A 12,872-nucleotide genomic window follows, 5' to 3' on the forward strand; every position below is an offset into this window, starting at 1 on the left:
AGCACAGATTTAGCATCATCCCAATATTATGGCAGTAAAATGATCCCATTCTTCTGATATCCAGATGTAAGACTGTATGAAACTTTCATTGCAGCATAATGTCTAAAAATTACCAGTATGTCCTTGCCTTTGCTTTTGCCATTGATGAGGTCAACAAGAATGCCAAGTTGTTACCCAACGTTACACTGGGTTCCATGATTTATGACAATGCATTTAGTGCAGGAAGAGCCTATTGGGCCACTTTGGACTTACTCTTCACAGCCCAGGGGAATCCCCTCAACTACATCTGTGGCAGGGAGAAGAGGCCATTGGCTGTCATCGGTGGACTTACCTCTCAGAATTCCATCCAGATGGCCAACATCTTAAGTATCTACAAGATTCCACAGGTATGTGCTTTGAATAGAACCATGGCTCTAACCTTAAGAAATGGAGATATGTAGGTCCACCTTAGAATATTCGGAAGGCTCCAGTCAGTCTGTTAAGCAGAGTCCAATTATGAACTCATTCTCCCTATGGATGTTTTGGAAGGAGAGGGCTAAACTTTCCATAGCCCATGTTCGTTGTTGTTGTTATGCATTTTGCCTTTGTTGTAGATCCAGTATTTCAGAAGCCTTTGAATGCCAGTTACCTATCCACGTCAGAGCAATATTCTTGAATCAAAGCACACAGCAAAAAATGTTTTTCTAGTAAAGGGAAAATATTTTCCATCCACTTTTCCCATTTTATTAGAAATATACTTACAGCATCACATCAAAATATAACTTGCATAAAATGGCATAAAACATTTTGTAGCTAAAGAAGTTTGCTAAAGATTCTTAGATTTCAATAGCTTAACAAGAAATCAAATTTCCTAAACATTCCTTGTTCTTATGTCTTCATACCATAAAAAGTAGTTCTCATTCTAAGTAGCAAGTTCCCCATTCAACACTGAATAGTAGGGCTGTGCACCGCCTCTGGATGAATCTCTGAAACCGAGGTGAGGTGGACTGATTTGGCTTGCTTTACCTCAGTTCTGAGTCAGTTCTGGGGTGGCCCAAGGCTGAAGTGCATTGGTACCAAAGCTTCGGGTACCTTGCCCATTAAGGAGGGAGACAGTCTAGATTCCCCGGGAAGAGAGTTCCAAAGCACTGGAGCAGCCATCAAGAAGGCCTTCTCCCATGTTTCTACCATGCGCACCTGTGAAGATGGTGGGACTGAAAGAAGGGCTTCTCCAGAAGATCTTAAAGCATGGGCAGGCTCATCAGGGAGAATGCGGTCTTTCACTACCACCATTGCTGCCACGACCAGGAAAATGCATCCTCCTCCTAAGAGCCAGGCCACAATTTCAAGATATCACGGGGTCTTTGGGTCTCAAACTATAGCAGCCATTAAGGGGAAATGGCCACTGTAGTTTTCAGCCATAGAGGTACTAAAATAGAGCCCCATGATATCTTGAAATCCTGGCCTGGCTCTCAGGAGGATGCCACATTTCCTGGTGGTGGCAGTGATGGGGCAATAGTGGAAGCGATGGGGTGATGCAGCGGTGGCAGCAGCACGGTGGCAGCAGGTAAGTGGGTAAGTCCTAGCAGCAGCAGCTCTGGGTTATGGGGTTAAGGAAGGAAGCACAGAGTTGGAAGTCCAGTGGAGTCCTGCCCGACTTGCTCCTGGCTTTCTTGGGTCCCAGCTGAGCAGCTGGAACCCAAGGACCGAAAAGGCTGAGTCATCTCGGGGGGGGGGGGATCTAAACTTGGCTTTGGCACCGAGGCAAAGCAGACAACCCCCGAAGCTCCATGAGGTGAATCAGGGCCATTTGGGGGGGGGGCTTCAAAATGGCCTCTAAGGTGAATTGGAGTTACCATACACAGCCCTACTGAATAGGCTCTTTATCTGACAGATACACAGGCCTTGATGAGCATCTGAAAAGAAGCTCCAGCGTTCTAAAATCAGCACATATTTATACTTTTTCTGTGGAGAAAATATCTCATCGATAATACTATCTATCATTCCATTAATTAGGTAAATAGTTTGAATTAAGTTTCCTAAATCTTTGAACTTACAAAAAAGGTGTAAACATAAACATTTCAAGTTAGGTATGCTCAATTTTGAATTATAACCCCATACTCAAAATTTGCAAGTTAAACAGATGTGAAACTTCCTAAAAATAAATAAATACTTGAATAGAAATCTGTGAAAATTATGGGGTGGAATTTGCGTGACTTACACAAAGTTTTGCTGCTCTTTGTGTGACTTGCACAAATTTTGGCTACAAATTGCATAATTTACACAAATTGCTGTCGCAGGTGATATGACTTATGCCCCCAAATTTTGTAAAACATGCAAATTGTGACCTGCAATTTGTGCATGTTTTTATTTACATAAATAAAAAAGTGTGGATAAAAATCTGCCAGATTGCCCAACTCAATGCTGATCAAATTGGGTCAGCTCATGGGGGGACTAACCAATGAAAGCTCAGGGGTCCCCAATACCCAGATGGATTCCATTGACATCCCTACTATAAATGTGAACGACGGCCCTTTCCCCTATTTATTTGAATAGATAAATTTGTCATGATTTATTGGAAGATCACATCTGATTTGTTGGAAGATCACATGTCTTCCTTATTTCTAAAATTGGCTTTGTTTTAGCTTACATACGGCTCATTTGACCCCATGTTGAGTGATGTGGTTTAATCTTTTTTATTATTTCCGAACGCCAATAAATAAAAAACATTTCAGAGCGAAAAACAAAACAAAACAAACATGAACAAACCAAAAAGACAAAAATAAAATGTTTTTCCAATATTCTCCCCAGCAAAAATATGTAACAATGTTATTATTATTATTTTCTTACTCTATCACTGTCAAATCCAAATCTCTAATTTCTCTCTTAATATTTCCTACATTATTGGTTGAATCCACAGATCTACAAGTCACCTTTTTCTCGTCCCTTCATAAAATTTACAAAAGGTTCCCATTTATTTATAAATCTTGAAGTCGATTTTTCTCTCATTATTGCCGTGAGTTTCGCCATCTCCGCTAGCTCAAACATCTTCAGTAGCCATTCTTCTATTGTGGTCACTATTTTGCCCTTCCATCTTTGTAATCTTGCAGCTGTCGTCATATATAAGAATATAGTCCCATGATTCTTTTTCATCTGCTCATCCATAAATCCCAAAAGAAAGTATTCCAGTTTCAGTTGAATATTAATTTTTTAGATTTTTTTGGATTACAGAATGGATTTGTATCCAGAATTTTTTTGCTTTTTTGCAGGTCCACCATGCATGGTAGAATGTTCACATTTCCAGCACAACCCTGATGCCCCTCTATGCATTTTAGCCAATTTTGCTGGTGGCATATGTCACCTATACATCATTTTGTAAAAATTTTCTTTAAGATTAGTACTTAACATAAATTTTAGCCCTCTTGTCCACATATTTTCCCATTGCACCATTGGTATACTATATCCCATATTCTGGCCCCATTTTATCAAACATTCTTTCACTGGTTCTTCCTCCATCTCGAACCTCAATAAAAGTTTATAAATTTTAGCAATAACATGTTCGTCATTCGTACATAATGCCCTTTCAAATTCTGACTTTGTTGTTTCAAAGCCACAGGGTTTTTTGTCCATTTTAAACCTTTCTGACATTTGCATATATCCAAACCATTGGCATGGGTACCCTTCTTTTGTCAACCCTTCTCTTGACTTTAATTTATAATCCCCTTGCCACAGTTCTAAAATATAGCGATATGTCCACCAATTGTAACTACTTATCCTCTCCCTTCTTTGGTATGCTTCCTGCACTGATATCCATAATGGCATTTTTTTTTTTGACACGGTCTAGGTTTATATTTATTCCATATTTTCAGAATAGCACGCCGTATAGAATGGTTGTTAAACTCTACATTAACTTTGACTTTCTCATACATATATAACCATGCCACCAAATCTGAATTGACATAGTTATTACAGAACAAATACAATTGCTATTTGTTAACGTTTTTCCTAAGTATTTTACCTTCTTTTCAATCTAAAACCCTGTTTTTGCTATTAGTTTTGATTGGTCTTGGGGATTCATATTTTTTTATTAATATCTTTGTCTTCTGTTTATTAACCTTAAAGCCTGCTACTGCACCAAATTCTTTTAATTTATACATCAAAACTTCTATTCCCTTTAATGGGTCTTCCAAAGAAGATCACATTTGATTTGTTGGAAGATCATATATCTTCATTGTTTCTAAAAATGGCTTTGTACTTTTAGCTTACATACGGCTCATTTGACCCCATGTTGAGTGATAAAACTCTGTTCCCCTCCTTGTTCCGGATGATTCCAAATGAAGGACCTCAATATCATGGGATTGTTCAGCTTCTAAAGCATTTTGGATGGTCTTGGATTGGCCTCCTCATATCAGATGATGAGAGAGGAGAAACATTTCTTCGAACTCTGAAACCCAGGCTCCTGCAGAGTAATATTTGTATTGCTTTGGAACAATCGATTCCAACTGTGACAAGTCGCACATCCAATGAGACAATTTCTATCATTCTCGTCAGGCTATTTTCTACACTCTGGTTGCACAAAATTAATGTGTTCCTTGTCTATGGGGATGGACAATCTATGGAGGGCTTACGAATCATTCTGGAAAATTATGAATTTGTAAATATGCGTCCAATGGAGAGGGTTTGGATCATAACCGCTCAATGGGATTTCACTACTGTTTTCCCGTGGAATCAATTTACATCAAAATCCCTCAATGGCACCTTGTCCTTCTCTCTTCACACCACGGTGTTGCCAGGATATCAAGACTTCCTAGAAACAATAAATCCATATAAATCTAAGATTTATTTCCTCCCTCTGTTCTGGTACAGTACGTTTCTGTGTTCACTCCCAATGTATAACTTATTTATGCCAAACAGGGGCATCTGTACTGGGAAGGAGAAGCTAGAGACACTTCCTGGATCTGTGTTTGAAATGGGGGTGTTGGGCCAGAGCTACAGTATCTACAATGCAGTTCATGCTGTAGCACATGCTCTCCATGCCATGGATTCATCAAGAGCCAAAAATAAAGTATTGCAGATTGGAGACAGATGGAAACTTTTGGCAGCTCAACCCTGGCAGGTAAGACACAGGGCATGGCTAGGTGATGATCTCCCGATATGATGATCGTATAAAAGTGAGTGTTTTGTTTTTTTTAAAAAAACTTCCCACTCACCCTACCCCACCCCAATCGGCACAGTGCCATTCCACAGAATTTTGTCCAAAATTTCTTCACCTCTTTTGGTGAGGATTTAATTTCAATTCACCAATCACTTGAAAATGCTTTGTTCACAACCCCCAATGTGAACAAGTGTGCATTTTATCTCAAAATGGTTATAAATTTCCAAAGTTGTCGCTGTGTTCCAAAAACATCTACTTGAATAATGTACAACTTTCTGAAAAAGCACAGCTTTCTCAAACTGGATAAATTATGAAAAATGCACAACTTCCTCAAACATGCCTACATTTTAGATCACCCGCGCTTTAGTTTGTGGGAGAAATTTGGGGAATGCTGTTAATTTGCACAAATTTAGTAATTGTTTTTGCAACTCTCATGTTTGATAGCTGTTTGTTTTCTTCCATTTTTGCATTTGAACAAATCCACAGTGATTGCAAACATGAGCACAAATTGAGGAAGGACAAGCAGTGACCTTATGTCTGAAAAATCATGGTCACCCATTTACTCTCCCTATTATGCTTCAACCCCTGCCAGTGGTGAACCCTGTCTCTGTGAAACTGCTGGAGCAATTCTCCTCCCCCTGGAGATGTTCAGTGAAATTAATCCTCCAGTTATCCTGTCCACAAATAGGGTAGAGAATTTTGAGAGGTGATTTGCATAGAGGACTGGATTTCTTGACTTTTAGGTCACATATATCTAGATAATGCAAAACTGTGGATTGGATCATGTATACTTTTTTAGGTGGGGTTTGCAATTCAGCTCCTCCATCCCCAAGCTATTTATCACACAACATTAAAAGCATTTTAAACTTTAATTGGAGAAATCTCTTTTTCAGATTATGGGTCTATTTTAATATGATTCTCATTATTATTATTATTATTATTATTATTATTATTATTATTATTATTATTATTTCCCTCTATATCTAGGTGAACTTTTGAAATTAACTCTTTTGATACAAGAGAAAATGTCTAGGGATCTTAGTTGCCTAAATTTTTCATAGTTCATCCTTATGGATATCAGCAAATTTAACTGCCTCCATCACACTCAGGTTTCTATACAAAGTTTCTATATTGGTGTCCCTTTTTAATGTCTGTAGGACAACACAGTTTCATTGTTCCTTCAATGGATTGAGAACCAATGTATCAATGGCTCCTACTCACAATGCCTCTATAGTACCTCCAATATCAGAGGTAGTTTCCTGTTGTCCTGCTTGTGTGTTTCCCTTAGGCATCTGGCTGGACATGTAAGAACAGAATTCTGGACAAGATAGACCACATATGGTCTTCAAAAATACAAAATCTTGCATAGTCACTTTCAGTCAAATTGATACAGTGGCCCAAGGTTTTCTCAGGCTCAAAAGTCACATCTGAGCAAACATCCGAAATAAAAAATACAGCATTCCCTCCTCCATCTGACAGAATATAAACTTTTCTCCTCTAATCCAGCTTCACCCTTTTCTGAGAAATGTCCGCTTTAACAATAGTGCTGGGGAAGAAATATTTTTCAATGACAATGGGGACCTGGCAGGAGGATATGATCTTGTCAACTTGGTCACATTCCCCAATCGATCCTTCCAGAGAGTCCAAGTTGGGAGGATGGATTCCAAAGCTCCTGCCAAAAAAAAGTTCATCATTAACGGAAGCGCCATTGTGTGGAATCACAAATTTCAACAGGTGTGAATATTTTTTGTATGATGTTTTCAGCGACCATCTCTTTACCTGTGATTCGGGAATAAAATGTCATCCTTTTTTGCTTCCTGGGAATGCTCATGCTGTCTCCAGGACTTCCAGATGTCCAACTATGGGCTAAGATCTGAGTAGGATGTTATTCCCCCAAAATCCACAATTTGCAATTGCAAAACAGAAAGTTGGAATACCTCTGCACCCAAATTCTGAATCTGTTGCATAATTTTGGCTTGCACAAACTGGGTTTTAGATATTAAAGGTACATGGGAGTTGGTTGAGATGAGTCCACCCCCCTTCAAAGTACCATCAGTATAACCCTCAGTATCTACTTCTTACAAAAATGTTGAGCTAATAACTTGAAATTTGTTGATTCCCCCGTTGAACTAATAACTTGAAATTTGGCATCCATGATCTACTTGAAAGTTTTAGATCAGAGTTAAGGGTATCTCATGTTGGCTCAGGTCTATAAAAGCAGGAAGTAGCTTCCAGGTGTTCCATCTGCTGGAATCCTGGACTGGATTCTGATTTTTCTTTTTCCATATTTCTGGACTGATCTGCAAAACCTGAATAAAGTGTGGCGTCAGCAAAAGACTATCACTGAAAAGGTCAACTTTGCAGATGGGCTTGATTGAATAATTGGACTATGACATAGTGGTAATTTTTCTATTAGTGCCAATTATGTGTTGCATAATTTGTACTGAAAAGTGTATATAAAGAGTGTTTGGAATCGCTGTAACCAGATTAAATCATCACTCTTGTTCCTGTGAAGCCTGTTGTAAGCTGTATATCTTGTGACCATGTGTGAGTATTGATTGTACATTGTTTTGCCATAACTAAGTTATATTTGTGCCAGTAAAGTATTTATTTTTGTACACTACAAACAAAAATTCTCTGCCTTATATTTCTTGAGTCTTTTGCTGTATTCATAGTTAAGATCTGCTGTAACTCTGCTATCACTGTGAGTTTGTTTAAACAGCAAGCTCATGTTCAGTGATTACCCCGACACCATCCTCCAAGACCAAGAATACATGTGGGTGGATGGAGGATAAATTGTAAGCAAGCAAAATTTTGTGATGTTGCACAACATCATCACTCAACATGGTACATGTCAGTTAGGTTGTAATTTTTCAGCTTTGTAGAGCTTGCACCAACATGAGCTAACCTTAACTCTGGTCATATTCAAACACTATACTGAGGCATGGATGCCCAGAGTGTCCAACTATAAATTCATTTCTGATAACTACCTGGAGGAAACATGAAGACCAGATGAAGTGATAATTAATTTTTGTGAACTGCCCAGAGAACTACAGCTATTGGGCGGTATAAAAATGCAATAAATAAATAAATAGAGGAAGAAACCAAGCAGCCAGATCATAAGGGGAAACATCAGCCTATTCTACACCAAGCAGGATATTGCACTATGAAAGTGGTATATAAAAGGCAGGAGCCACACTACTGCTTTAGAGTGGTAATGAAATGCACTGACAACTGTTGGAGCCCATTGACACATCTACAACAAGCAGGATATAGTGGTATGAAAACAGTATGAAAGCAGTATATGGTATTTTTCAGTGGGCCGCAACAGTTGTCAGTGCGGTTCAATAACACTATAAAGCAGTCGTGTGGCTCCTGCCTTTTATATACCACTTTCATACTGCTTTCATAGGGGAATACCTTGCTTGGTGTAGATGAGGCCATCATTATAAATATTGAATGTCCATTGAAGGGATCCAGAAAGGCGGTTCGAAATTTGAGTTGGTGGTGAAATTAGGCATGTAAATAATTGTGTGAATCCAATTATTTGGATTCTCCCACCCTAGAGGCATTCAAGAGGCAGCTAGACAGTGTTCTTTCAGGAATGCTTTAGGGTGGATCCTTGCATTGAGCAGGGGGTTGGACTCGATGGTCTCATAGGCCGCTTCCAACTCTACTATTCTATGATTCTATGAACAGATACTTAAAAAAAAAAAAATCGCATATATGGCAGAGCCTGCATAGCATCAGGGGTCATCAAGGAATTTGGTGGGTGAGATTAACTGTTTCATCTCTTCTCCTTGTTTCAAATGAAAACTCCATGCCAACTGCTATTTGCATCTGGAAGGAAGCCATTGGCGCCAATGCAAATAGCTACTTGGGCATGGGGTGATTGTAGAGAATAATGAAAGGTCTATGACACTTACAATGGGGCTGGCATATAGGGTTGGTGTCATTTTTCATCTGGCAAGGCCCACGCCCCACTGCCACCAACTAGAATCTGCTTCCAACACTGCTCTACCACCTTAATTTCATTGCTTGTTCTCCACTCTTTCTACAAGAGGGTTATAATCAAGAATTTAACAATAAGAAATCAGTACATTTCTACGACCAAGCCCTGTCTTTCTGCTTGACATTAGATGGTCCCCCAAGCCACGTGTGTCAAGAGCTGCCATGCTGGTTACAACAAGATTGTCATGCAGGGGAAGCAAATGTGTTGCTATGAATGTGCTCAGTGCTCTGAAGGGAGAATTTCAAACCATACAGGTGAGGACAAAAATACAGATGTTTTAAGTTTCAGTTTGTGTTATTTCCTAACACTTTTTGTCTAGAACAGATTTCTGAATGGCTTTAGTAAACACCGTCTTCTTGAGCGAAGGAAACTGATGAGAAGCTGAAGGGTTTTATCTAGACTAAACAGGCTTTTCACTAGATAATAAGTTCTCCTTTCTTTTCCATGAGCTCAACTGTGTCTTTAAAGAGCCTTGCCTGATCTTGAGCCCCAGATGCTGTGGGCCTATAACTCCCATCATCCCTGACCACTGACTATGCTGGCTGAAGATGATGGATTTGTGATCCAACAATATCTGGGGGTGCAAGATTGGAAAGGTTGCTGGGAAAGATCATCTAAGGATACTAAAACATTCAGCTAAAAGAATTAGATCACCTTGCACTAACTTTAGTCTTACATTTCACATTGTCACATAGTGCTAAACTGGGTAATTGCATCAATTTCTCAAAGAGTTTATGTGTAGCACTAAGAGTCGGACACCCATTACTAAAGCACACACAAATTATACCTATTCTTTCTCCCATCACCAATTAATACTAGGAAAACCATGAGAATGGGGGCCAACTAGACGCACGGGAAATTAACATTTGAAATACAATGTTTGTAGCAATAGTTTCGTGAATTCTTCATACAAATATTATAGAAAATCTGCCCAATAATTCTGCATTTGGCCCAAGTTTCTTCACCAAGGGTTAAACAAGTTGACCCTGTTCAGATGAGATGTTAAGCCATGGTGGTTAAGCATTCTTGAGCTAAACATTATGTTTTAGTGTGTCATGTGAACCATTCCTAACCATAACCATGGTTTAAACATGCTTAATAACCATTTCCTGCAAAAGGGTTAGCATCCTAATCATGGCTTAGCATATTGTCTTACCAGGCCCATTTCATTATATAAACTTTTTGGAGTTATAATTGATGGATCCCCGTTAAATTCAGAAATTAGAAATAGTGATCGCCTGGTTTGTGCATTTCAGATGCAGATCAGTGTGAGAAGTGCTCAGAAGATCAGTATCCAAATGAGCAACACCATCAATGTCTCACCAAACATATTGTCTACTTATCTTATGGAGACCCCTTGGGAGCAATTTTGATTAGCTGTGCTTTTTCATTTTCCACAATCACCATTGTGGTGTTGTGGATCTTCATTCGCTACCAACATACTCCCCTCGTCAAAGCCAATAACTGGAGTATTACGTGTGTCTTGATCTCTTCCCTGTTGCTTGGCTTTCTGTGTTCCTTCCTGTTCATTGGCTGGCCTGGAAAGGTGTCGTGCCTTCTGCGGCAAACTATGTTTGGCATCATCTTTTCCATTACCGTTTCATGTGTTTTGGCCAAAACCATTACTGTGGTTCTGGCCTTCATGGCCACTAAGCCAGGGAACAGGATGAGGAAGTGGGTCGGGAATACCCTGGGAATATCTGTGGTGGTCCTCTGTTCTCTTATTCAAACTGGCATCTGTGCTGTGTGGCTGGCAACCTCTCCCCCTTTCCCAGAATTTGACAAGCACTCTCAGATCAGTCAAATCATTGTTCAATGCAATGAAGGCTCAGACACCATGTTCTACATTGTCCTGAGCTACATGGGGTTTTTGGCCTTCATCAGCTTCACTGTGGCTTTCTTGGCCAGGAAGTTGCCTGATAGTTTCAATGAAGCCAAACTGATCACCTTCAGCATGTTGGTCTTCTGCAGTGTGTGGGTATCCTTTGTCCCAACCTACCTGAGCACCAAGGGGAAATACACGGTGGCTGTGGAGGTCTTCTCCATCTTGGCTTCTAGTCTTGGTGTATTGGGCTGCATCTTCCTTCCAAAATGCTACATTATACTCCTGAGGCCTGAGCTGAACACCAGAGACCAATTAGTAAGGAAAAAATGTTGAAAATGTATGATATTCAGAAAATTGCTTGCAGACGTGCATTTTAAGCAAACGTAGGTACAAAAATGCATGTATTGCCGGAAATGCACAGAAAAATGGTTATAGATTCTCAAACTTTAACAAAAAATCTCAAAGTATGAACTGGAAAATCATCATCATCATCATCATCATCATCATCATCATCATCATCATCATCATCATCTTAACAAAACTGAAGTCTTCAGGGATGCGAAATTTCACACCCATTGCTGACTGCTAGGCTTCTGTGTTTTTGAAATCATATAATACACTAAGGGCTCATTTACACCAAGCAGGATATTCCACTATGAAAGTGGTATGAGAGCGGTATATAAAAGGCAGGAGCCACACTACTGCTTTATAGCAGTATTGAAATGCACTGTCAACTGTTGGGGCCCATTGAGACATACCATATACCACTTTCATACTGCTATATGCTGCTTGGTGTGGCTCCTGCCTTTTATACACAGCTTTCATAGTGGAATATCCTGCTTGGTGTAGATGAGCCGAAAGTCCTAAGCAATGTAAATAGCATGGCACAGGTCCAACACACAGTTCCTCGGAACTTCAGATCCTAGCCTCATCCATTGTGCCACTGGAAGGCTGTGCCTCTCTGCCTCTCAGGATAAACATCATGGCAAGCGGGAGACCAACCCAGCCCCATCCATCTGATAGAAAAGAAACATCTGCAGGAAGCTGGTTTCATGCTTCTCTACCAGAAAGAACTTCTATTAGAACTACAAAACTAAGAACTGGTGCCTGGCTTTCGCCACCCCTCCTCCTCCCTCCCAATCCATTTCTGCTTGTGTTGTGTCTTTAGAGCTGTCTCTTATTTTCATCTTTCTAAACCACTCTGGGATCCATTTTGTTAATAGTCACTATTAACAATCTGAGAAAGACATTCTGTTGAGAAGAAGATCTTTGCAGACATCTTCCTACAACCTCCTGAAGAAGGCCTTGAAAAGATACAGGCCGAAATGCGTTGGGCTCTTCAACCTACAAATAAAAAGTTTAGCATCTTGAGAATTTGCTTCTCCCCTTTTTTTCACCTGGTTTTCGTGCTTTTCTCCCCCTGTTTTGGAATCTACAGGATGCCTTGGAGCCTGGCTCTTCGGAGCTATATTCCCAACAAAGAGAGCGGTGTTGAACTGCCTGCCCCCCGCCAGGCCTAGAAGCCGCCGCAGGGGTCTGCTTAGCTAGAATATGTCCACTATTGGACCTATCACCAAAACAAGGCCTAGGTGGCATCATAAACTGAAGCCATAGGTCCTGGTCTTTTAAATCCCTTCTAAGGGAGGGATCAAAGGCCACCCTCATACAGAAGACCTCATCATAGGCCAGCCAGGCCCCACCCACCTATTCTGTGTATGTTCAATAAATTATATCTGAGTACTTAGTCAGGATCCAACCTCGCTCCGGGAATTTCTGCTGTAGCACTGCCATGTACATTAGGAAACCTGGCAAACAATTCGCCAAGTATGAGCTACTTTCTTGCGCCTTACCCTATCATGATCCTTATCAGTGTTTTTATCCTTATCCCGAGTTTCCGATTC

At 40.1% G+C, this 12,872-nt stretch overlaps 1 protein-coding gene across 1 annotated transcript; it reads left to right on the top strand.

Annotated features, from left to right (window-relative positions):
- The first annotated feature begins 98 nt into the window (after positions 1-98).
- On the top strand, positions 99-11,304 carry LOC134405730 (vomeronasal type-2 receptor 26-like). The gene is made up of 5 exons (XM_063136979.1): positions 99-386; positions 3,249-3,262; positions 4,894-5,095; positions 9,274-9,400; positions 10,403-11,304. The coding sequence occupies exons 1-5, from the start codon at positions 99-101 to the stop codon at positions 11,302-11,304; spliced, it is 1,533 nt and encodes a 510-aa protein (XP_062993049.1).
- The last annotated feature ends 1,568 nt before the right edge of the window (positions 11,305-12,872 follow it).

The sequence above is a fragment of the Elgaria multicarinata genome, chromosome 11 (genome assembly GCF_023053635.1).
Source record: "Elgaria multicarinata webbii isolate HBS135686 ecotype San Diego chromosome 11, rElgMul1.1.pri, whole genome shotgun sequence".
NCBI lineage: Eukaryota > Metazoa > Chordata > Lepidosauria > Squamata > Anguidae > Elgaria > Elgaria multicarinata.